Consider the following 26,968-nt stretch of genomic DNA (forward strand, 5'->3'; position numbering starts at 1 on the left):
GTTACCCCATCAGTTTTTAGTAGGTAATAAAGCATGGCAGCTTAAGCAGTCCTATGCCATATATAATATAAATAGTGAGAGAACAGAGCAGGACAGTATGAAACTACACATTTGTCCAAAGCAGAAAATGTATGAGGTTGAGCCAACAGAAAGATGCTATAGATACTGTAGCAGGAAGAGTCATGGGTAGGCACTCATAATGGTTATGTATAGTTGAGAAAAGAAAGGAGATTAAGTTATGGTAAATTTGGAGAGTAAGATTTCATAGATTTCATAGACATTACGGCTGGAAGGGACCTTGGAAGATCGAGTTCAGCCCCCTGCCCAAGGGGCAGGAAGTCAGCTGTGGTCAAATGATCCCAGCAAGAAAAACATCCAAATATCTCTTAAAGGAGTCCAGAGTAGGTGCTTGGACCACCACTGGAGGCAGTCTGTTCCAGGCCTTTGGGGCTAGGACAGTAAAGAAGTTCTTCCTTATGTCCAGCCTAAAATGGTCTTGGAGTTTGTGACCGTTTGACCTTGTCATCCCTTGGGGTGCTCTGATGAACAGGCGCTCCCCCAGTGCAGGGCAGTATACCCCATACCTACTTATGAGCAGCCACCAGGTCCCCCCCTAAGCCTGTGCTTTTACAGGCTGAAGGGTCTCATGGCTCTCAGCCTCTCATCATAAGGTCTGTTCTCCTGCCCTCTGATTATGCACATGGCTCTCCTCTGGACTCTCTCAAGCTTCTCCACATCCTTTTAAAATTGTGGAGCCTAGAATTGGATGCCGTACTCCAGCTGCGGCTTCACCAAGGCCGAGTACAGCGGGAGGATGACATCCTGGGATTTGCTTGAGAAGCATCTATGGATGCAAGCCAGAGCTTTGCTCACTTTACCAGCTGTGACATTGCATTGGTGGCTCATGTTCATGATTGTTTGTGTGGACCCCAGAGCCATGAGTTCCGTCTGGGTGGAGACCTTGGGGGTCTTTAAGAGGAGGCTTGATGTCTACCTAGCTGGGGTGATTTGAGCCCGGTTTTCTCTCCTGCCTGGGGCAGGGGGTCGGACTTGATGATCTACAAGGTCCCTTCCAACCCTACTTCTGTGAATCTATGAAACCTCAGAAGTGCTGGAGGGTGAGGCCTCAGACTCTGAGGAGACCCTCAGGGTGTGGCATGTGGCCATCCGTATTGTGCCACTGGTAGTCCAGCTACTGATGGGACTATTTACCCTGCAGCTCACTGGCAAGGCCTTGGGCCCTTCCACTCACCCTCCTGCATGAACTGTCATGCTAACTCATGCACCGGGCCCAAAAGCATGCTTATTTGCATGACCAGTTCGTGAGGCTCCAGTTGCATGGCTCCCTGGGGGGCTGAGCAAATTGGGAGCCGGGGGGGCAGGGGATAACCATCCTCGGCTCCACTCAGCTCTCCTGCAGTTGGGCTTCATCCCTCCCACCATGGGCCCCTGCTTACCTCCGGGCAGGCTGGGGCTCATCAGGAGTCCTGGGGTCCACTTGGGGGATCGTGGGGGTCCCTGGGCTCACAAGGGCACAACTGGCTTCTGCCCATGCATCTCTCACCAGAGCTGGGGACTGAGTGCAGCTTTTGCCTTGGCAGGCCCTTTTTAAACTGCACACATGTGCAGAAGGGCCCACCAGCACCACACCACGCTCAGGGGGCTAGGCCATCCCTCCCCCCACCAATGGAGGGGACAGGTAAGTGCCCCCCCTTCTCTGTCTTGTGCGCTGGATGGCTCCAGTCATGTGGCTTCCTGGGGGGCTGGGCCAAGTAGGAGCCTGGGGGGAGGGGGGCGTGACCCTCCTTGGCTCCACTCAGCTGCCCTGCAGCCAGGCTACGTCCATCCCATCATGGGCCCCTGCTTACCTCCAGGCAGGCCGGGGCTTGTTGGGGATCCTGGGGTCCACATGGGGAGTCCTGGGGTTCTCTGGGCTCATGAGGGTGCAATGGGCTACCGCCCATGCGTCTCTCTCTGGAGCCGGGGACTGAGATCAAAATTAAAAATATATTTATTCTGCTTCCACAATGCTCTCAAGAGTGCCTCCAGAAATTGAGGATACCTGCCCAGATTAGAGTTTCTTGCATGCTTCAAAATGGTAATAAGGGACAACCCCCAGAATATTCTTATCATATCAGTTCCAAGGTTGGAACAAGCACAGAGGTTTAGCTGTCTCAGAAACATGAGAGAAACTATGTAAATATACCTTTTGAAATACCAAAAAAACAAAATTAGTTACACAGCTGCAACAGCTTCAAGTATTTCCTGGTGCAGTTTTTATAAAATGTGGAGTAACTTGATATTTAAGCTGTGGAGTGAAAAATTAACCCCCAGTGCTTTGAATACTGTCTGTCAATGCACGGAAAAGGGAAGAGGCTTGCAGTGGGGCATCTCAAGATTCCAAATACTATAAAAGGGTAATGTTATTGAGCTTTCATGCTGACGGGTCAAGTGATATTGTGATGTCTCTTATCAACTGAGGAAAGTTGAAAGCCACATCAAATTTACTTCATTGCAAATCATAGTACAGTATTTTATTCCATACAACACACCTTTCCTCCAGAATGAGCCCCCAAAATTGGGGTACTTATATTAGGTAAAAAATCTGATTCTCTGCCTGGATAGAAGCACTCTGATTTCATAGATTTCATAGACATTAGGGCTGGAAGGGACCAAGGAAGATCGTTGAGTCCAGCCCCCTGCCCGAGGGCCCGGAAGTCAGCTGGGGTCATAGGATCGCAGCAAGATAAGCATCTAAATTTCTCTTGAAGGCGTTCAGTGTAGGTGCTTGAACCACCTCTGGTGATAGACTATTCCAGACCTTGGGGGCTCGGACAGTTATGTCCAGCCTGAAATGGTCTTGCAGGAGTTTATAACCGTTCGACCTTGTCGTCCCTTGGGGTGCTCTGCTAAACAATCATTCCCCCAGATCCCCCTGATAAACTTATAGGTGGCCATCAGATCGCCCCTGAGCCTGCGCTTTTACAGGCTAAAGAGTCCCATAGCGCTCAGCCTGCAGTCGTAAGGTCTATTTTCCTGACCTCTGATCATACGCATAGCTCTTCTCTGGACTCTCTCAAGTTTCTCCACATCCTTTTTGAATTGTGGAGCCCAACACTGGATGCAGTACTCCAGCTGTGGCCTCACCAAGGACGAGTGCAATTGGAGAATGACGTCCCAGGATTTTCTTGAGAAGCATCTATGGATGCAAGCCAGCGTTTTGCTCGCTTTACTAGCTGCAGCATCACATTGAACGCTCATGGTCATCTTGTGGTCAATGATGACCCCCAAGTCCCTTTCATCTGTAGTGCTAGCCAGCATAGCACTGCTGAGCCTATAAGGATGTTGCAGGTTTTTCCTCCAAACGTGGAGAACCTCACATTTTTCGGTGTTAAAAACCATCAGGTTCTCATCCACCTATTTCCTGAGCCTGTCAAGGTTAGCCTGGATCGCCATCCTGTCCTCAGGTGTGGATGCGTTACCCCAGAGTTGGTATCATCGGCGAACCTGACCAGTCCACTTCTGACTCCAATGTCCACAACATTAATGAAAATGTTGAACAATATAGGTCCAAGGACAGAGCCTTGGGGGACCCCACTGGTCACAGGGCACCATGACGATTGACTTCCGTCAACCACCACTCTCTGGGTCTGACCACGGAGCTTTAATTCCAGCTTCACAGTGCAGCAGCTGTTGCATTACTATTCAAGCAGCTGAGAGAGTCCATTGACTTAATGGCTCATAGTTCTTCACTCCAGAGGTATTTACAATTATCTCTCCTTTTTTTAATCATCTTGATGTTCCACTAATTCAGCTAACCTTTTTAAGGACAGTTTTGCTCAGCTGCTAGGTGTTCAGCTAAGCTAAGCAGAAAAAGAAGGGTGAGCCAACTGAAGATTAGGTTCTCTCCCTGTTTTGTGCAGCCATAACTGGAAAAAAAATTCCCCTCATTTTGCCTTTCAAAAACAAGGTCCTCGATTTGTGTTATATACAAGAAAATACAGTAGCTCTTGGAGAGGTTCAGTAATCCAGGATGTGATGCATCTGCTTACATACTGGAGACAGCTCAGTCCTGCTACCAGGTGATTATGAGAAAAGACCACTGCTCTGGTTAAGTGCACTAATATGCTGTAGCAGGGTCCTAGTATGTGAAGAGTAGTATGTAAACCTAAATGAGGGGTTTACAATCTAATAGTATTCTCATTTCACAGCCAAGAAATTCAAGGCACAGATTAAGTAATTTAGGCAGAGTAACAGGACTGGGTTCACTTCCTGCCAAGTTCACACAAACTTAATCTGGCTGAAATCTTTAACCACAACACTAGTCTCTCTCAAAATGCTGCTTACGCTAAATGAAATTAAAATTGGAAACTAATTTATCTACTACTTTATTTTTAGTCCTTTTGCTCTTTGCTTTTCCCAGGCATTAGCAGCTGCTTCCCTTGAGCATTACCTCACTGCATTTCCCAGGAGATACTGGACACTTAAGAATTTGTCCTGTCCTTTGGTGGTGTCTACCATCCTCTTCCTGCTGGCAGAGCAGCCACAGAGCTATCTTTTAGGCTTAAAATAAATTCTACTTTGCTTGTGAGTCAGATTTCTTAGCATTCTCAGAGGAAGCCTTACCAACACAGTTCTCAGGTAACAGACCCTCATTAAGTCCAAAGTATTCTACTTTGCACTCTCAACACAAATGGGGAAATGGATGAAACTTTCCACAGCAGGCTTACCCTACTCCTGGAAGATATTTGCACTTGAATTGTCATGCTGAATAAAACACTGAAGACTAGGATAAAGGATTCTGTGGAAAGGAACTAGTATGAAATAATCATGCAAGGTTGCCAGAAAATCACAGCATCTTATCTTTAGACAAGTGAAAAGCTCTTTCCAGTGAGAGTTTGTTCTTCCTTAGCCACTTGACAATAAGTATACAAATTGTAGTCACTGGGACTGCTCTTCAGCTTTACTTCCTTCCTGAAAAGAGGTACATATAAGGCTGTAGTTAGAGGAGACTATCAAACTGCAAAACAGTATTGTCTTTGTCACTGTCTACTAAACCATAGAGGTTTTGCCATGTTTTCTCACTTTATTTTCATCTTTATTTTTATCTAGTAAAAAAATAATGGGTTTTTGGTCATAAAAAAGAAAACAAATAGTACTAAACTGAAAAACACATATAAATGAAATACCTCAAGTCTGTTTCTGCCCATTTGATTTCATTGACTTTGCCGGAATTATGTCAATGGAAACGAGAGCAAAATTTGTCAGTTATATTTGCAGTTAATCTCCAGTTAATGGCTATTATATTTTAATTTAAATTTGCTATGTAGATCAATGGCTTTTGAAAAATAGTACCTTATTAAAACAGAGAAATCTAGTAGCGATAAATGATTCTTTATGTATTTCAGGTTATAGATTCTGAGTGTGAGACTGAAGACTTGCCAAACTATGGAGAAAGTAATGAACGACTTTGGTTGAACAAAGGTAAAAGCATAAATGGCCACTTTCATTTCTATACTGCATTCATGGAAGTGTTGCTAGGAGTATTTGGAATAAATACTGCAATTTATAAATATATATTTTGAAGCTATAATGGTTTAAATGTAAGGTCAAAATTCAGTTTCAAGGAAAACTTGCAAATAGTGTTTAAAAGGACCAAGATAGGGTTACAGCATCTGTATTAAATATCAATAAATTTTGAAACATTCTTTTTAAGAAATTACATTCAAACGATTATTGAAATTTGTTCTCTTGTTCTTCTCATGTTCCTTGCTAAATGTGTAGATTTATGTGGAGGAAAATGCAAGTGGCCTGACATACAAACATGCATTTGTCTTGATCAGATGGATCCTGCAAAAATAAAGGGAAATAATGTGCCTCCTTCAAAGGTGGAAAGGTGAGAATAGTACTGTTACCAAAACACAAAATGGCCATTTTCAAATTATTTATAATGACTGTAGCTAATGATACCAAATGTAGTAATATATTGTATAACATTGAATACAACATGCCAAGGAGCATACTAAGAATAGGGCTATTGATTTTATAGGCTATCACAGTAAGTAACAGCTTCCCTGTAAAATTAAGACTTCACTTTTTATGGTTTTTATTTATACTATGTATGTGGTGACAGTATAAGTATTAAAATATGTATTTTAATTGATCTTCCTTTAGAACTGTGTGAATTTCAGAACATTTGCTTCCAAGCCTCAGGCCTATTCCAATCACCAGTGTAAACTGGAACACACTTCAGTGCAGCCATTAGAGTTAGGTAAATGTGAAATTACTGTCAGAATTCCATAGGAACCATGTGATGATCCAGGAAATAAGAAAGAGACAAGGATTTCTGTTGGTGATTATCTTTTATTGGACCAACTGCATGGCTGGGAGATTTGGACAAGTTTTTGAGTGCAAGGTACTCTTCAGATCACAGGCGCCTTACACTTGAAAGCTTGTCTAAATGCATCTAAGTCATGTAGTTGGTCCAATAAAAAACCTTGACTTCTTTAGGTGAGTGGGTGTAAAAGTTACCACATACTTCTATGCAAAAGGGGTCCAGTAACTGGAAAGTATATGTAAGCAATATTATAAGCATTAAAGTCATGCTATATCAGAATGAGATAGTAAATATTTTTCCTCTAACTAATTCAGCCCCTTATGTTGTGGGTAGAAGTAAGTTCTGTAATTTATGTATCATGCAGTACTTTACGTAGCAGCTACATAAGCCTAGGAAAAGCAATGTATTGTTTCCTAAAACCAGGGAAGTCAGCTTAGCAGACTTACAGGAGTCTGTCAAATTACAGAACAGAATACACAGTTCCAGTCCTGCTAGGCCAGTCCCCTGAGTGAGTAAATAATATGTATGTTCCTCCTGTCCCTGAGATATTCAGGTTTATGTGCTCTCTCTCTTTATTTGAAAATTATTTCCATTCTTACTGTGGCAGCTCTGTTTGTATCTATGGTTTATAATAAGGTGATTAAAAAAAAGATACTCGCTTCATCACTTCCTTTTGGCGTAACACTTACAACTGATCTGTGGTCTACTTTTTTCTAGTTCATTGGCTGAAGATCTAAAAGAGCATGCTGAAAGAAAAGTCCAAGTGATTATGCAGTCGGCTGCTACAGCAAAGCTTACAGAGTCCCTCCAGAGCTTGTCTGGAAAGAAAACTGTAGAGATATTAACATCTCACTTAAGGTGAGAGTTTCTTTGCCAAATGCTTTAACTTGAATAGTTCTGATGCTTTTCACAGTATTTGTGTAACTGCAGCTTTTTAATCCGCCCCAGTTGAGCAGTGCTACACTTTGGAAACTTTCACTATTTGAGACCTGCCAGCAGCCCATGCAGGCAGGCTCCACTGAAGAAAAAAAAAAGGACGAGCCTGATCTTTTTTTTTTTCCTTATCTCCCCGGAGCCTGCCTGCCTGCCTTAGCTGTGCGGAGGCCTGGTGCTTCCCTCCAGGGCTGGGTGGGAAGCTGGTGCTTCCCTTCGCAGCTGTGGTGACCCCCTGGGACTGCCTAGCTCAGGAACTGATCGACCTGCCAGCAGCTTGCCCCCGCTGCCAAAGAGGCAGGTAAGGATCAGGCCTAAGCCCTTGTGTACATGTCACAGGGGTTTAATTTGGTTGAATTCTCCCTAAATTGAAGCAGTATTTTTAAAAGCTCACTATTTCAATTTAGGGAGAACAAACCAAATTAAACCCCCATGACATGTACAAGCAGGCTCAGGGTATACTTATTAAGATATTTGCCTAAATTTGCTAATGGTTTTGAAGTTCATCTCCGAGTTTTGAGGGATCTGTATGGAAAAAGAAGTAAGTTCAATAAATGCTACAAAATGTGCATTAGCAGATATTTTTTTTAACAAGGACATGAATTTACTGATTCCTCTAATGCTGGCTTCAGCACAGTGAGACTGAGAAGTATTGGTCTTCTTTCTTGTCATACAACTTGATTGTGATGATAGATTTAACAGAACAAAAGAAAAATTTATATCTTGTTGACAGCCTCTCTTCAGAGTCCATGTCAGCTATATTGCCCAGGGCAGTAGTGCTGAGGGATCATTTTTCAAGTCACCAGAAGTGAAATACTATGTTCCTCCTTGTGGACAATGGCTTGCATCAAGTGGGCAAAAAGTGGTTGTGAGTTTGGATGAATTGCTTACACATGTAGATGGAGCTTGATGGTGAAATTTGTCCATCTTTAACCCTTAAACTGCTAGGTAAACATTTTGGCAGATTCTGTGCCACTAAAACAGAAAGGTATATGTGTGGACAGCAAAGGTCAGAATCTATTCCACATTGTTCAAGTCCACGAAAATGATATCTATCTACTTTTGTAATGCACCATCATCTTACCCTGAAGACTGAGTCACAGAAAAATAGAGAGGAAGAGGAGGACCTACTTGCCTTTTACTGCTTTTCAAAGACTTGAGCAGCGTAGAGTTTTATACTGCATAGGGACCCTACATCCACTTACATGCTCAGTAAGTGAAATAGAACCTTGGCCCAAGATACATTTTCTTGACGAGTTACATATTGTCTGTGTAGCAATCCTAACTCGTTAGCAAGTGCTGTTTGATTTATTTTTCCTGCTGGTCATTATTTTTTTGTTTTGTTTTTTCTTTTTTTTTTTTTTTTCAGAAATAATTATGATTTCTGGTCCTGACCTGATTCCCTTGTGTCTTTTGTTTTTGAGGTTTCTGCTTCTTTCTGGCCACAGAAAAAGTTATAATCTATGTTTTTGAAAATAGAACAGGGGAAAGACTCCTTAAAAGCAATCTCTGCCTTCAGACAGAAATCTATTGTGTGATATGTAACAAATGTTAGAATTCAGAATATATTCCACATCCATACTACAAAAATGGGACATAGCTTCCAACACCAGATGTGCAAGAAAGATGGCCAAATCCAGTGAAAGACTAGTCCCTAAGTGGTATCTAAAACATTGGAGAGTGGCTCCAAGACTCCTTAAATGACGTATGTGGAAAATTGGGCACTCTGAATGGTTCCAAAACAAACACACTAAGCAGGAAGGTGCCTTGAGTCAAAATGCTCATTCTCCTGCTGCCTGGAGCTAGGCCATAGGCAGATGCTGATGACAGAACCAAGTTTTAAATCCTGGGATCCAGACACCTCATTCGTGGCTGTTGGGAGGTCCTTCTAAGCAGTGAGTTTGGAGCAGTTTTCTGGAAATAGGCCCCTATACCCATTCCTTCACAGAACTGATTGGAATTCACTCTTTCATTTTACAGTCAAGGAGAAAGTGCATATGGTGTCCTTTTATGTAGCAGTCTAGTGGTTGGAGCAGTCTGATTAAAAAAAAGTAGGAGATCTGAGTTTCTGTCCCACTTACCAGGATAGTGCCCTAACAAGTTTACAGAGCTGTGGGGACATTCTTCATCCCTGTTTAAGCTATGCCACTCTACAGCAAAAAATGCAGGATTCATTTGATCAGAGAGAGAGTGAGTGAGTGTGCACACAGAAGGAGCATACATTGACAGAAGTGACATTTTTCACATGATCTGGCTCCCAAAAGTGCTCTACAGCTGTGACCTACACATGCATGGCTGCAGAGTACTTCTAAAATGGCTGATCACACAGAAAATTAACCCTCATTAACCAGGTAACCGATTACCTCTACTTTAGAGCACCTTGGGGAACTTGTGTTCCCTCAAGAGTTAATTGGGTGGGGCTGTCAGTGTAGATGAGGAAAGGGAGCAGCAGCAGGTGCAGGGGTGCTATGCCTGGCCTGAGCTGGAGTGGAGGGTTGGAATGGAGCCCCTCACTTCACAGCCGCCCACAAGCTACCTTTACAGCCCCCCAGCTGGGGTTTTTGGGAGAGATTGGGCCTTGCCCCCAAGGCAAGGGGACTCTGTTCCACCCTGCCCCCTCCGCCTTCCAGTTCTGGCCACAGTAGCAGCTGCTGAGTAAGCCAGGCCTTAGTTGAAGGGGAAAGGGGTAGAACAGAGCCCCCTCACCTGGGGTCTCAGCCCAACTTCCCCCAGCTGGGGTAGTTGGCAGGGGCTTCAACTACATTTTACCACCCCCACTCCAGTTCAGACCAGGCATAGCAGCCCTGCAGCTTCTGCTGTTCCCTTCACTCCCTCCCTGCTGACAGCCTTGGACCTGGGAAGTAGGGCAGGGCTGGGAAGAGGGATGGTCCAGAAGGTCCAGTCTAGGCAGGCTTGATTCCCCCTCCAACCCAACAGGCAAATTTGGGTGGGAGGAGGAGGGCACATTCTAACTCAGAATGCTTTATGTAAAGCACCATGAGTTAGAGTAGGGCCCTGAACAGGTCAGTGCCCCCTATGTCTCTGCCACACATTAGTTAGGACATTCACCTAAGAAGGAGGTATAACAAACAACTTTGGTATTTCAACTTTTTTAATTAAAAAAAGTAGATGTGATCCTTAGGTGAATGGGAACAACCTACTTAATTATTTACAGAGGGGTTGACATCCTATGAAATGACAAGAGTTGGTGTGAAAAAGTGTTAAACTTGAATTAGCAAAACTATGAAAATTCTATTTGAACTGTTGTTATCTCTCTTTCCAGTACTGGTAGCACACTTACTGTATAGCCAGCCTGACTGAGTGAGGAAAATTTCCTAAAGGATAAAAACAAACATGCAGAATCTTCAAAAAACATTGAATATGCTTTAGCATTCTTCTGACATAATATTAGTAATTGTTAATGGTGCTATTACTCTTTGGGGAGAAAATACCAGGTTACAAGGGAGGGTGTGTACATAGATAAATGTATTAAAATAGATACCCTATTTCAACAAGAGAGATGTTTGTTTAATCTGCTATGTTGTCTAAGCCTGATTCATAATTAAGTTAGAAGTTCAGTGGAAGCAATAATAATTAAACAGTTTACTAAATTTTGGAATATAATGGTAACATAACAACCAGATAATTACCACGTGGATGAAACTGAATAAACATCTGCTGAAATCACCAAGAGTACTACCTGTTTCCTTGGGTGACAGGTCTGTCAATAATGAGAAATGCATTAAACCTGTCCTTTCAGCATATAGGTTAATGTGTTTGTATAGAAGTAATTATCTGCATAGACTCTTGAAAAGTTGGCCATAAAGTCTGATGCTGCCAACCTTTCTGCAGCAAAAATGAAATTTGGAGGAAACCTGCTTTCCCTGCTATATGTGGATTTGTTGCATAGTAAATGAGAAAATAATAAAGAGGTATGTCAAAAGAGCTTATACTAGAGCTGTCATGAGTGCTGGACTTCAGTCTGTGGTTGTGAATATAATTCACTTTCTGGAGCTAACTGGTCTTTTCAGAACCTTTACAATGACTGTAGCATTTTTTGTTGAATTTTTTTTAGAAAGGTTCTGCTGTATTTTTTGCCAGACTGTAAGCTGTCACAGGAACAAATTAATGGTATGTCTACTGAGGAACTAATATCACTATTTAAGGTATGTGACCTTGGAGGCTAAACATGAATTCTAACAGGTAAAAAAAAATGGTGACTATTACTATTTATGTAAAACTGCAGGGATTAAGACTGTAGCCTTTCCTAATTCAAGTATGGGGAAATATCCATCTCTGCTTGATAAGTATTAGTAAATTTCCATAGTGGGTAATGTGTGAAACCTTTCAAAATGTTGGTAGTAACCACAAGGCAGCCTATCCCAACAGGACTGTCCTGCCTTTACTGCAGTTAGCAGTATAACTCCCATTGCCTTCAGGCAACCTCTACATATGCAAGTAGTGGCACAATGGGATCTAATGCATGATTAACACAATCGCGCCTTGTGCCATGCCACACATGCATGGCAGGAAGTGCAATTATGGGATTACGCATTAGATCCTATTGCAACTTCTTGCCAGTGCAGGGGGAGCCTGATCCCAGCCTCCTTTCACCCCAGAAGGTGCAATACACCTCCCTGCAGTAATCCTCTTGCTCTAGGGGTTTCTCCACACCCTAGAGCCCTAGGGATCATGACAGCTATGATCCCCAAGGTCTGGGGGGGGTGAAACCCCAAACCCTAAAAATCATGGCTGCCATAATCACTCCCCCACTGCCAAATTTTGTCACCCTCTCCCCTGTCATACTCCAAAAACCCTGAACCCCAAGCCTGGAGTAGCAGGTTGGGGCTGGGTCAGGCACCTCTCTGCCATGTTCCCCACCTCTGCAGCTGGCTTGTGTCTAGGCCATGCCCCTTTCCCCCCCACAACTGGTTCAGGACCAGCCCATGCCACCTCCCTGCAGCTCCTCTTCATGACCAGATGGTGTCCCACTGTGACTGCCTCAGGTGCCAGATCAGGACCACCAGCCGGATCCAGCCCACACACGGGCGGGGCACTGCCCATCTGTACTATCAGCCAAAAAGGTTGAGTACAACTGTTCTAACAGTTATGCATGCACAACCTAAAAGCAATGCAAATGTAGCAACACAATTTTTAATCCAGTGTCATTCAAAGTGAAAGTTGGAGTTCTCCATATTCCACATCTGTATCGCTCCTAGTTCGTGTACATGGAACTGTTAGAACACAACAGCTGTTGCACACTCCCAATCTGCAGTTCACCCTCTTTCTTTGAAGTCACACCAAGTGTACATTTTTCCATGCCATAACAGAGAAAACTATTTTTTTAATTTAAACAAGTGATACTTCTACCTTATTCTGCATCATGGAATTAAGCTAATTGCTTCTGCCTTCTGAAGAAGGTCATTCATTTTGAAAGGGAATGACCTCTTTGATGGTTTGGTTTGGTTTGGTTTGGTTTGGTTTGGTTTGGTTTGGTTGCTCTAAGATCAATGATCAGTTATCCTTGCATTCAAAGGTTGAATCAATTACCCCTCCAAAACTAGGGTGATTTTATAAACATACAAAAATCTCCTAGGGGAAAAAAAAAACAACCACCTTCTCCACTCACCCTGTTGTAAAGTTTTTTGGCATTGCAAGCTAGCCATACAAACCTTTAGGACTAAGAACAGACATTCAAAAAGTCTGAGCCTGAATTGATTCAATCTTCACAGGTTAGTCTAACCTGGCTAGGCCGAACTGGTTTGAAACTGGATAGACGTTCTCTATGGACTGAGGAAATTGAGGCACATGCCTGCAGTGGCTCAAGTTAAAAGCCTGGGGGGAGTGGGGGGCTAGAGTAGCCTTCCCTTTCCTTCCAGTGCTGAGCGGAGGTGGGGGAGGGGAGGGGGGTGGCCAGGCCAGGCCAGGCCACGGGAGGACCTCTGATTAGGGAGGTCTGCATACACCATCTCAGGCTTTTCCCCACTGGCTGCTCAAGAGGCGAGTGTTGCCAGCCCCTTGCTAGCACTTTGAGACAAGGTGGGGTGTACAGTTCATACATCTGTTGATAATACAGAGCTTTTCAATTTCCCTCCCTGCTTTGTCATACTTGCTCACCAACTGACAGGCGAGCAAGCCAGCTGGGGGGCTGATAACAGTCTTTATTACCCAAATAGCAAAACAATAGCCTCTCTCCATTACGTCAAACTTCTTAAACAGCTCACCAGCTGACCTGTTGCTTAGTTCCAAAAGCCCTTAGCAGTCACTGTTTTGTCTGCCTAGCACAGTGAAATTGGAGAAAGACATGAACACACACAGCTCTCGGGATTAGCTAGCATACCACATGCTTACAGTCCTTGGGGCTGGGGTTCCTGCTGTGGGAGATGGGGAGGGGGGGGCGTGGATTTCCTGCTTGAGCATCAAGTGTGGGGGGGGGGGTGGATGAGGGCAGGGGGAAGCCAGGCAGCCCCTGCTGTGTCTGCAGTCTCTGCCAGAGCCTTACACAGCATTAGCTAGCATACTACATGCTGGCTACGGTCTGTGCTTTGGAGGAGGAAGGGATCTTTGCTTAAGCAGCGAGTAGTGAGAGGGGGGGAGAAGGGGGCATGGGAAAGCCAGCAGACCCTGCTGTACCTGCAATTCTACTGGAGCTCTGGCCAGGGAGCAGAAGGGAGGGGCCAGCCCTTCTGTGGAGCAGAGATCCCCGCCCAGCCCCGCCCAGACAGTATGCTGGGATGCTGGGGGACTCCAATTTAACTTAAATCAGCAAGGGGTCTGGGACAGACATTGCATAAACTGGTTTGACCCAAATCAGTTAAGTTTACATTCTGTGAGTTTTATCTCAAACTGGTTTCATCCATTTTCAAACTGGATCATGTGCACTAAACCAGTTTCTGGTTTAAACCAGTTTCTGATCACTTAAACTGGTTTATGTGTAATGTCTGTCCCTACCCGAGAAGACTGTGGATAAGAGGAAGTTAATTACTTACATATTTGTGTATGGGTGGCACCAAGCACAGAGGAACTCTTCTCTTAGTCCTGCTATATTAAATGTGGTGCAGTGCTCTCTAGAAAATGTCCATACAGAGTTACTATTCCAGCCAGCTGAGATGAATTCTCCTATAGGTCAAGCGACTACTATGACCTCTTGTCTTAAATCAAAGAGCCAGAAGGGTTTCTAGTTCTGTCTCATCCTGTCACCATAGTCTCTTCCAGCATTGTTTGTTTTTTTACATTCTGACATTACTGCAATTCTGTAAATGAATAATTCAACTGTGAAAAACTTTTACTCTTCTCCAGTTGATAGTAAAGGTTCACTTTGCCCCTTTGGAACCACAGCAACAACTCTTTGGAGCCTGCTTTTCTGTTTTCCCAGCTGGTTGATGTAGGACTCTGTTCCTTTACCTCTTTTCTGTATTTATTATATTTATTATCTTATTATTAAACCAATTTCTCTGAGCACCTGCAAAGCCCATGCATAACTCTAATATCCTTAAGGCCTAAGTGTAAATCTTAATTCTCATTTTTTTTCATAAAAATAGCCAGTGTGTTTTTCTGAACTACTAAAGAAGCCAGCATTGTGCAGCAGCCAGGTAAAGCTATTAAATGTAATTCATTTATATTCTAAACTGATATGACATCTGATGGGTATAGTACATTATTTTGTATGCAGGTTTCCAGGGAAAAGAGAATTATTTCACTTACAGAGTTTTGAATTTTTTAGCTGTATTTATTACATATACTTAAGAGATACAGTCTCCTTAAATAATATCCAGTGCACAGAACATCTAAGCTTAGGTCAGTAAAACTGAGTTAAAATTTGGTTCCCAGTTATACTCTTAAAGCATTTCTGACTTTAGTGCACCCAGAAGTTTCTAAGGTGTGCTTGGGGATAGAATTTAGGCTATTTATGCTTTATGCCGACTTATTCTTAAAATAATGCAGATGGCCAGTTTATAAAGAAGTCTGGTTAGTGTTGTCACTGCCAGTACTCTACCAGTGAAACCGGAGGTGCTTATTTTTCTGAAACCCAACCAAACGTTCATTCAAAAACCTATTCTTTCAAGTATGTCTAATTTAAATATCTAACAAGAATTGTCATAGGGAAATGCATCAAAGACCCAACAAAACAGTCTGGTCATTTAAGAACAATGATATAGGATGCATTAGTGCATTAAAGTTCAGTCTTCAAAGTCAGACGCTTCTACTGGCAAGAGTACTTCATTAATTTCAGGGGGATTACTTTTAAGAATAACGGCTTTTTCATGGGAGAGAGTGAATGCAGGATCGTACTCTTAGTGTATTACATGATCCTAATATATCCATTACCTTTGTAGCTTATTTCTTAGTGATAACCAGTGAAGACTGTCGGTGCATTCATCCTGCTGGCTTTAAGTGTAAATAAGTACTAAACAAGAGAATTGTAAGGGATGAAACTCATTTTCTTAATACCTTCAGCTCTCCCCTGGCCTTTTCTTTTCTTAAGGTCTCTCTTCAGGTACTGGCTCTAAATGGATAAAATGTGTGAATAGAATAGGAAAGTTTTTCTATTTCTTAAGATGGTGTTCCATGTGATAGCCAGATAATTGTCTTCTCCAAACAAGAATAAAACAGTCAAGTAGAACCCAGTTGATTTCACATACTCTGCACTCACTATCTTTTTCTTGAGAAAGTTACTTTATTTTTTAAAATTAAATCTGCCAAAGGTTTCTTAAAACTAAAATCATTTTCTTCTCTTTCTATTTTTCTTCAAAGAATTATTGTATTTACTTGAGTACAAGATAATCCTGAATAATTCCCCCCCCCCCCCATATTTAGATTCTATATATGGAAATTTTTTTATCATTTTCTAGGTGTAGAACATAATTATCAGAATGTTGTCTTGAATTCATCCTCTTTCCACTGAAATAACAGGGTAAATACTGGCTGGGGGGGATCCCATGGACCTCTGCCCCCACAACTTCCCCCTGTGGTGTTCCTGCCCCACCCCCCTTACTGTCAAACCCTGCACAGGCTCTGTTTTGTCCCCACGCACAATGTGGAAGTAAGCTGCATATACCTATAAGAGCAGGAAAGGGACAGAAAGGAGGGCAGGAACTTCAGAGGGGAACAGGAGACTGTTAGGGGTCTGACTCTGCCTTCAACCCTGACTACTGCAAATTTCAGCATAGGCAGTCCATTAACATACTTTTAAGCACAACTTTTGTACCTACTTACGCATAGTACAAACTCTGCATATTAGTCCAATGCCAAAAAGCTCATGACTTATCAGATAGTTCATTAGGCTGTGCCCCAGCAGAGTCAATAGCATTTCAGGCTATGGTGGCTCACAGCCCAGCATTGCTCAGTATGTGTGAACTCCAGCCCCACACCCCACCCCAAAGGAACCACATGCTAATTTGCCCCCTACTCACAACTGGAACAGGGTGTTCTTGTCACAAGTCCTAGGACCCTCCAAAATGTATTTGCAGATGAGGCATGGGTCTGCCTGATTTGTCTCTATGCTATAAAGGGCAGGGCCACACTAATCCCAACAGGCTGAGAGAGACAGCAACAGGGCCTCTCAGCTGCATAGCAGTTTGGTGATGTTTGCCAGACATTTCAGGCTAGTGAAGAAACATGAATCATTGGAAATGGAAAAGAAAGGCACAACTCCTCTGTGGGAGTGAAGAGGAAGTCAAAATAGATTTGAGGTAGTGGCTTACTATGACTTTTAAAAGTGTTAGTGCTAAGGGCGGCTGAGCACAATGGGCACTAGATCTTATTCAGTAGTGGTCTGTCCTTATGGTGGGTTTCATCAGCAGTTTTGGAACCAGGGAAAAGTTTTGGAGCTTGCCCCAGCCTACCATGTGCTATTCTGGTATTGCAGCATGTCCAGGCCTGGTGCCTGTTCCCACTTGTAGGAACATCTGTCCATTTTTTTTTTAAGGTTTCACTAACCAAGAAAAAACGTAACAAGTTTCCATCACCATTCTTGGCACCAGAGGAAGGTATTGGAGCTTGCTGTGGCATCTCTGACTGCCAGCCTAGCATTGCAGTACTTCCAGGCCCAGTGCTCATTCCCTCCTCGGGAAGTAACTGACCTTTTTTTTTTTTTTAAATGGCCACACATGCAAAAGGGTTTCCATCAGTGTTTGCCCAATATGAGCCATGTGTGATATGGGCATACTCAACATGGGCTGTATTCAGTCAACTTCATAGTTGGTTTTCATGACTAAGCACATGCTGCTTTTAGCAGCAGTTTAATGATAGCCAATGTATTTATTGGAGAAGGAGGAAGAGGGAGAGTTGCTGGTATGCAAATATAAGATGAAGACTCTTTTCCCTATGCTGATTTGGGGGGAAAAAACTTGTTTTATAGTTGAGCAAATATAGTATTACCAGTGTATCTAATTTAACAAAAACATGGTGAAAGTAAGCATGCTAGTCTTTCCATTGCTAGTTGATTAAAACACCTAAAGATCTATTAGCAATGCTTCTAGAAAGCAAATTGATAGATTTCATAGACATTAGGACTGGAAGGGACCTTGGAAGATCATCGAGTCCAGCCCCTGCCCCAGTTATTTACTTTACTTACTTCATTATTAAGTAACTGAGAATGGTGATATATATGACCTTTTACATGCTTTTGGAAAGTTTTTAAAAACACTCAACGTATTGGTAAAATTGTCCAACAATATTTCATCCTTCCCTGCTGACTGCTGACAAATTTCCTGTTTAACTTATCTTCAGTTGTACATGCTGCCTAGGCAGCTTTACTTTGCATCTCCCTTTGAAAACGTCTTTACATTGTTCATTCTCAGTTATGGAAGATGCAGCATTCTCTTGTGGAGGATTTTTCCTTCTGCTTTCGTCCTTTGGGTTCCCAGGTTAAGGTATAGATTAATTTTCTCTGCCTACCAGAAGTCAGTTAAACAGCAATTTTGTAAACAATGTGCATGCTGATCCACTGTAGTTTCCAAAAGGAAGCCTCAGATTTGCTAAGAATTGCCATGATCATGAAGTATCTTTGGAAGAGTCACAGCACTGTGGTAATGTGAGGCAACACTTCTGTAGTGTATTAGTGGTATGTGACCCTTTAGTGATGAAATTACTGTCTAATGGAGAGCAAATTAAAAATGTTGGGACTCTTTTCCAACCATTCTCTTTAACACAAAATCCAGCCTAGTATGGAACTCCATTTCTTTCAAAATAGTAATGCAGAACATAATTCACATAGGCAGAACAATATGAATTTTGGCTTTGTAGAGCTATCTCTGTTTCCGCATCTCAGTAAGAACCTTACACTCTTAGCTTATTCCCTCTGTCAGTAAATAGAGGAGCAGAAATTTCAATAATTTTCAATGGGCAGCCTTTAAGCATTCCTCATTGGCTTTCTAGGAAAAGGAGGAGGCATTTTAAGAGAAATGTTTCTGTTTGCAACATGGTTTAGACAAGACAAAAGGGGGTAGGAGGTTATAAAGGAAAATATTATGACTAAGCTGAATTCTTCCCACACTGTCAAGTGTTGTCAACAGTGAAAGCAAGGTTTCATCGTCCATTTTTATGCTTGGCTACTCTGTGTTCAAGTGCGATAGACTGCAATAAATCAGTTATCCATTAAAATCGAATATATTTATACAGGTGAGTCGTATTGCTTTTAATTCTAATAAAATACACTTACAATTTCAACTCTAGGTTATAAAAGACTATTTTGTTGAATATGAAAGGCAGCTACTTGGGAAAATTCAGTCTATAACTAGCCACTCTTGTGAAGTAGCAAAAGTTTGGGAATTGCAACAAAGAGGCTGTGAGTTACAAATTAAAGCTACAAAAGAAAAACTGAAGAACCTTCGGGAAAAGATGGCAGAATTGCTACAGCGGCTTCATCCAGTGAGTGATAATTCAGATATGTATTATTAATGAGCTCTTGGTATTTTCCATAAGAAGAAAAATACAGCTTGTCCTGGAGATTGCTATTCTAGACTATGGTAGGTCTCCATATCATAGTAAGTGTCCATGCATTATGAATTTGTTCACAGATAAATTTTAAAACTAAAAATGCTCTGGAGGCTGGAAAGGTTCATTAGAATCATGAACTGTGTTTTCAGTGAGGTAACAAAAAAAAATCTACTAGTAAGTTGAGCTATCTGATTTTTCCTGGCATCCTTGACAGCTGAAAAGCTGCTGTAAACATGTCGCACAGCAGAGGACTTGTATACACAAAGACGTCAGTAAGCTAAAACTCTACACAGCAGCAAAGCCACTCTACACAGACATCCTGCCTGGTCACTTCTAGTGCATAGTGCACATATGGAAAGTGCCTTTGTGCAAGGTAGGTCACCCCACATTGATTTAATCTATGTCAGCTGTTTCTACCTCAGGGAGGTAATGGAGAGTGGCTAGTGCACTGTGAATTCACATCCTACCTTACTGTGCAAAATGGGCCAGATCCTATCTGAGGCATCCAACCTCAGAGATGCCTAAGTATCTAAATATGATCCTATTCCAACCTGTTGGAGTCCTTTGGAAAAATAGAAATGCAAAAAATAAATGGGTTTCTTTCTCCTCGCTTCTTTTTGTGACAGTCTTAAGACCAAGATAGAGGCCCATTACAAAAGTCAACAGTTTTACAGAGACTCAAACAGGGTGGAATAGGATTGCTTTTAGATGCCTGTATACCTCCTAATGCGTGGAATATGATTTATTTATTCCACCCTGCTTGAGTTCCGTGTAGGTAAATCCAAAATACATGCACACTCCTACAGTAGGGCTAACATTTTAGAGACTTAATGTTGCAATCTAATCAGACAGCTGATTTTATAATTAAACACAAGGTTTTCTTTAAGTATAGTGCTGCTCCAACTCATGTAGTACCAAGTTTATAAATATTTATTATGACATTAACTAAATGCAGTAAAGTATATTTCTTGAATATACTCTTGTTTTAATTTCATATTTTATGAGGCAGGGCCAGGACAAAGGCAGTGGTATCACTGTAATGCTTTTTCAAGTGTTTCAGCAGAATTAGAATAAATAACCCCGCTGACAGACTGAAAAACTGAACAATCATTTCCAATGTCCACAAGTCACTAAAAACTAATAAAAAGGTAACCAGCATGGATTTTAAAATTAAAATTTAATTGCCATTTAGGATGAGGACACAGTAGTGTAAGTTGACTGTGCTTTGTAACAAAAGTGGAACAAACACATGGTGCACAGCCTTTCACTGATGTAAGTCTTTCTACATCATGAAAAAGTTACCCTCCAAAAGTGAGGAGTAACTGTACCAATCATGTATCAACACCCATAAGCCATTCTGCCCTAAAATAAAGGTTTTCTCAATGCAAGCTGGCTCCCCTGTTACCCCATGACAATGCATGTAACACCACCTACTGCAGGCTATTAGACTAGGAAAACCTGCTGCATGTCTACTTTTTACTTCAGGGTACATTTACAATAGGGTTAAGTCTACAGTAAATTACTCTACAATAATCATGTTGTATGTCTGTACCTTTAGTTAGCTCCTTGTTACATATTGTCAGAACTCTTTCAGCTTCATTGGAGCTGTGCCAGAGTTGTGATTAGCATATATTTCAATAGAATTTCTGTTAGGAAGAACATAAGGATTACCATGCTGGGTCAAACCAATGGTCTTTCTGGTCAGTATCCCATCTCCAGCAGTGGGAAGAGTGGATCCATTAGAGAGAGAGCATTGAACTGCATATATCTAGAGTGATCTATCCCCTATTCATTACCCTCCCTGGCATCTATCATTATTGGCTTAGAGATCCCAGAGGAAACATCTCCGATCATCCTGTTCAAGAGCTATTAATAGATCTGTCATCCGTGAGTTTGCCTATTCTCTTTTTGGACCTGGGTATGCTATCTGCCTCCACCACTTGTGTGGCAATGAATTCTACAAGTTAACTACACATTGCATAAAAAAGTACATTCTCTTGTTAGTTTTAAATCTGTTTCCTACTCATTACAGTGTTACAGTAATGAGAGTAAGTTAAAACAATCCTCAGACATCTTTTTGTGTCTGTGTGTACAGTTGCTGATCTTCTGCTGTGGTGCAAGTCAGCTTAGCTACATTAAAATCACTGAGCGTCTTGAGCCCTGCAAGATGTTACATTTATTGTGCAATTTATTGTAACATGCCAGATATTCAAACAAGCACAGGATAAAATGGCAGACCAGTCAAAGGGATGTTACTTTTTAAATGTGAAACATCTTTGTGCTAGGTTTGCATCTCACTTTTATTGGCATATGTGACATTTCCAAGGGAGACAGAAGGGAGAGCCACTGGCTCCATGATACGAGCTGGTGGCAATGTTGACTGGGATGGTGAGGAAGCCTTTCAGAGTTCGAGGCACATGGGAAGCCCAGGATCAGGGAGTGGCTCCCTGATGCTTGCCTCCCAGCACATGTGCAGATTTAAAGGGCATGCTGGGCCACCATGGCTTCCCAATGTCAGGCTTCCAGGTGCAACTTTAAATTTGCTGCCATGCAGGCAGCCCAGCATTGGGTACCTGCTCCCTTATGTGAAGCTGCCCATCCACCTTGAAAGTCGAAGTGTGCAGAGAGCCTGGAATTGGAAAGTCGTTCCCAGATTCCAAGGTACCCCTGGGCTAACAGATATGCAGTGGGAACTGAGGAATGTTTTATTCCAGATCCCCAGAATCACATATTCTGCCATGCCAGATCTTAAATATCTGGCATGGCAGGACATGCCATTTCTGGAATCTGTGTAAAATTCCTCAGATCCCATTATAAGGTAAAATTAATGTCTGCCAGGGGCCTTGCAATTGACTTAATTGTAACTGGGATTTGACTCTAAATGCATTCTGGTTTCAGAGAGAGATGGACTTTCATATGGTAGAACCCAAATCATTTGCATCTGGGAGCTTCACAGCCCACTTAGTTTGCAGTAGGTTGTCAGATTTAAAGACAAACTACTCAGCTGCTTTCTGCAGCCTTTGCTTCAGAGCATGCTGCTTCTACAATTACCTGTAATTCCTCAGCAGTTATATGTATCCCCAGCTAGTTCACAAATTCTCATCTTTGCAGAGGATGAGGAACCTAGTCCTGTAAAGAACTCGGGTTCTACCATGCAATGGTATCAATGTTGCCACCAGAAAGCAAAAATATCAGTTTGCTGTTGTGTTGTATACTCAACTATGGGCTTGCTCCTTTTTAGTAAGGGCTGCATGTCTTCACTTACAAAGAGACTATAAAACTTCAGGTAGTAAGAAGTGGACTGTAGCAAAACAAGTATTCCTATGATCAGTTTTACTTTCCCTTACAGGGATCTGTCACTGAATTCCAGAAATACTGCCAGTCAGTTAATGAAAAAAAAGACCTTTCTGCTGAGGTAAGTGACCTGCTCATCTTTGTGGTTGGCTCCTGGTCACTGAAATTGAGTCAGATAAACATTGTAAGTAGTATGTCTATAAATTCTCAGCCTTGTATTACCTTCCATTGTAGATATTGGTAGTGATAATATTTAAAACATGGGAAAGATGTGGTGGTGATTTTGCTGTGCAAAAGTACTGGGATTGGAGTCCCTGGTCCCGTTCATACTTGTCAATTAACCACCTCTTTGTGATGTCACGTTTGTGATTCCATGTTTGCCATTTTCTTGTTTTGAAACCAACTGTTGTTCTTAGCCAGAAGTTATCTCAGGATGAAAACAGATGTTGCCTTTGTGCTGTCATAAAAATTGTATGGTGGCACAAAGTAAAGACAAATGGACATCCCTAAGTTTTGTTTCACTACAAATGCCCAAATTTGTGGCTGTGACAGAAGGTAGTAATCATTTCTGCTGCTACAGTGTGGCAGATGTCTATTTCCTAACAGTGGGAGAGCACAGGCAACCTGGAGTTCAAGGGGGTTGAGGGGCCCAATCCTGAGCAACCCAGGAATTCCTGGGCAGAATTGTGCTATTCAAGCCCTTGGAGTGCCTGCCAGGCTTTCCCAGCTTACCAAGATGCACCCCTGGATCTCTGAGGTCATGTCTGGGTGAGTGTGGAAAGTCAAGGTTTCTTCAATTACCTCGGTACATCCCCAGTATCTCGAAGGACATGTCTGAGTAAGAAGGGAAAGCCAGGGTTTCCCTGTTTAAACAGACATGCCACTGGGATCACCAGGAATTCCCTGGCTTCCACAGCACTCTGTGTGAGGACTTGAGCTGATTCGTGCTTCCATGTGAAGCAGAGGTTGGCACAGATCCCAGCAAGGAGGCAGAGGGTGGTGTGGGAGCTAGGGAATTCCCTGTGCCTTCGAACTGGGAGCCATGCCAACCTGTGCTTCACATAGAGTGCAGGTCCTAACATGGAGGAACGTGGCTCTGGGGATTCCTCAGCTCCAGCACTAGCCTGTGCCTCCACAGGTCCCAGCAAGGAAGTGTGGGGCAGAGAAGGATGTGGGAAATCCCCAGGCAAACAGGTCACATTGCCCCTGCCCAATGCTGGACAAGATGTGATGTCTGTTTCATACGGTAACCTGGATCAGGTGTGCCTGGATGCATCCTGCCACAGCTGATCCAGATCTGTTTCTACCCTAACATTATGCAGGTAGGTTTCAAAAGTTCACAGAGGCCCTTGATATTAGTATGAACTGGGTCTGTCTCCTCACCTGTCCTAGCTAATTTAGGCTTAATTCCATAGAAAACTTAGCATCTTCAATATGCAAGTAAACTTGTCATCTGCTTTGGAGGGGCATTAGCCTTCTTGGGGAGTGCTCTGCCCCATGGGTTCAAAAGAAACCACCTGTATATCCATCATTAGGTAAACTCGCTAACTAGACAGCAGGTTTCAGCTATGTAAAGTCCTATATCTGAACATTCGTTACTGGTAGCAGACAACTCACTGGAATGCAGTTCCCTCTTTCTAGCTAGACCAAAGTACCTTTCTTTTTACTTTCTTTCTCTGCTTTAATCAAAAATGTGTTTCATTCTGACTCAAAATTCCTGCATCCTATGTAAAAGAACGTAAAAATACTAAAGACCATAATAACCTAGATCAAACAGTAAATGTCTAGTATCTGGAAAAAAGATATTTACATCAGGAATTAACTTGAATAGTTTATTTTTAGAGGGGCAAGACATGTTGTGGGTGACATCTTTTATTGGACAAATTACATGGTTGGGATAGACTTAGACAAGCTTTTGAATGCAATGAATTCTAAATATTAAATATTTTTCAGTTCTAGCAGCTTTTCTGCAGTTTATATGTGGAGCTGAATATTCTCAGCATCTTACAAGATAAAACTTTAAATGAGCAACTGGTGTCATTTGTGTTTCAGAATCTTAAGAACTCTAATGAGAATTTCCTTCATTATGTTCTGAGCTCATGTTGAAATGTTGCCATTAAATGTTTCCAGTAGAAGTGTTGGCAAGAATCCCTTTAAGACTTTTATTGTAAACATCCTTATGTTATAGTGCACTATGGTAAAGATGCTCCAAGTATAATGTTCTCTGTAAACTACTTCTGTCTACCTTTATTACTTCTCATCTCTCTTCTCTCTCATCCAGGCAAAATACTACCTGCTTATGTCTGTGTTCTCCTTCACTAGTCAGGCCATCCTTTGGTCTCGTCTTTTTCTGCATCAAATTCAAGCTCATCCTGCTCTACTATAGGGACCTCCTTGATGACACCCCCACCCATCTCTCTCTAGTTATGCATGTGTTTCTCTTTGCTTCATGCTGTTTCCTTTTATCACTTTTTTCTGCTTATTTCCCTGACTGTAAATCTAAACTAGCTTAATCTTTTTCCAGTCCCCCTCCCCTTTTCCTCCAGAACCACCCCTTTAACTCATGATGTGAGAAGGAATTTCTAGCAGGAGTGTTAAGTGATGTTAGAAAAGCAAATAGCGGGATCCGGTATAGACATACACAGTTCTACTAGCAAAATTACACTTCCACTATTATAGGTGGTTTTGCTTTGGTTGGAGAGGGGCATTGCTATGCTGCTGCAAGCAAAATAATGGCAAAAGATGGCTGCTTCCACATTAGGAACACTGGGACAGTACAGTGTTATCACCACTCCTAGTGTGCTCATGGCCCTTGACTGCTCGTTAAAGCAATTTCTCCTTCCTTTCTATAATCAATTTTCCTATACTGTGGCTACATCTACACGAGACGCTGACTTCGCAGTTGTTAGTGTAAAGTCTTTTAATACTTTTTTAGACATGTACTAAATGACTGCGCAGTAACCCGAGTTGCACAGTAGCACCGACAACCGGCTCTTTTGTGACACTGACTGCACAGTAGCCTGAGGCGACTGTGCAGTAGCGTCACATCACTGTTTCTTTATTTCCCCCCCTGCCCTTTATTTGACTTTAGGTTATGAGCTTTTGGGGCTAGGAAACACTTTTTGAACATGTGTTTGCCTACAAATTGTTAAAAAATGTTGTATGATTATTAAGTGTTTAGATGCACTCATTTTTGTTTGTTTTTATTTGTTATTACCGTTTTAAGGGTGTTGAAAGAGATGACTTGGAGCAGCTTGATGGCTATCTTGAAGAACTGCTCCAACAGGATGTGTGCTTCTCTGGCATGTTAAGTTTACCTTCTATAAGCACAAACCCAGTGGAGAAAGAGAGCCTGCCCTCAGTTTCACCAGAGGGACCCTCTTGGTGAATGTCTTCCCAGCTTCCCATTACAGGACAGCTGTCCTCAAGGCACTACAGAGGAGCTGCCTTGGATGACTCATGAGCAGTCCCTTGAGTTGCTGATGCACCTTCACATATATTGGGCCTGAATTCCAGCCCATTTTCTCTAATGTCACCTCCTTCTTGACCTACTCAAGAGAAAACCTACTACCTCCCTCTCCATTGAGTTTCAAGGCCTGATGTCCTGCATTCGGCAATTCCAGTTTTCCTGGTCCACTCTCGCTAGTTGCAGGGGCCTGCCCTCCAGTCCCAAAGTGGTCTGTTTCAAAGGAACCATGTTTCTTTTTCCACTTTCACTCAGTAATGGATCAGGGGCCTCTTTTGGACTTTTCATTTGAATTAGATATTAGTATGCCATTGTAATAAATGTTGTTGGAGTTTTAGGTTTTGTCAGTGAAGATGTAAATTATTATTTCAGGCTATGTTTACTGCATGTTGGCTTTTTCTGGATGCTATAAATACAGTTGTTCTAAAGAGTTTGCAAACCTTTGACTTGTTTGTGTTCATAAAGGTAATGTTTCCAAATATTGAACTACTGCTTTTTATTCAAACATCACACAGACAAATCCCTTTGTACTGATGTCAGTGACAGTGAGCATGAGTTAAAACTTGGATTACAACTCTGCACTTAATAGTGTACAATGTATCTTGCAGCACCTCTCTGAAAGATTTCTGCATTTGTTCTGCTGGGATTATCTGAATAATGCCAATTTAACAATGACTGCTGCGGAACACTCCTTGTCATTGAAGACCTATATAAGTTTTATTCAAACCAGGCTTGTCTGTGCTTTTGAAGAAGCATTTGGTGCAGGAAGATTGGACTTCTGCATCATATTTGGCTACAATGCCATAACATTTATTTTATTACAGAAGTAAATTAAAAAGTTCAGAATACCAAATGAATGCATAAATTTGAAACACAAGCATGTGTCTTAATACCCAAGGGTAATAATGGACACTGCAACAAGCAGATTACTTGGGAAGATTTTTTTCTAGTCTCTTTCAACACTGACATGCTCTCCAGAAAACTGAATTACAATTAGT

The 26,968-nt window shown here is 42.2% G+C and overlaps 1 protein-coding gene across 1 annotated transcript in view; it reads left to right on the forward strand.

The window, feature by feature from the left end:
* The window catches only part of MORC1 (MORC family CW-type zinc finger 1), a 93,683-nt gene extending 67,234 nt beyond the window's left edge, over window positions 1–26,449 (forward strand). Inside the window, exons 21-27 of the mRNA XM_059720538.1 lie at window positions 5,409–5,484; window positions 5,785–5,896; window positions 7,055–7,195; window positions 11,346–11,436; window positions 18,947–19,141; window positions 22,560–22,625; window positions 25,731–26,449. Coding sequence (XP_059576521.1) covers window positions 5,409–5,484; window positions 5,785–5,896; window positions 7,055–7,195; window positions 11,346–11,436; window positions 18,947–19,141; window positions 22,560–22,625; window positions 25,731–25,892 — 843 coding nt within the window. The 3' untranslated portion in view covers window positions 25,893–26,449. The remainder of the gene's footprint in view (window positions 1–5,408; window positions 5,485–5,784; window positions 5,897–7,054; window positions 7,196–11,345; window positions 11,437–18,946; window positions 19,142–22,559; window positions 22,626–25,730) is intronic.
* The last annotated feature ends 519 nt before the right edge of the window (window positions 26,450–26,968 follow it).

This window comes from Alligator mississippiensis, chromosome 1, assembly GCF_030867095.1.
Source record: "Alligator mississippiensis isolate rAllMis1 chromosome 1, rAllMis1, whole genome shotgun sequence".
Lineage (NCBI taxonomy): Eukaryota > Metazoa > Chordata > Crocodylia > Alligatoridae > Alligator > Alligator mississippiensis.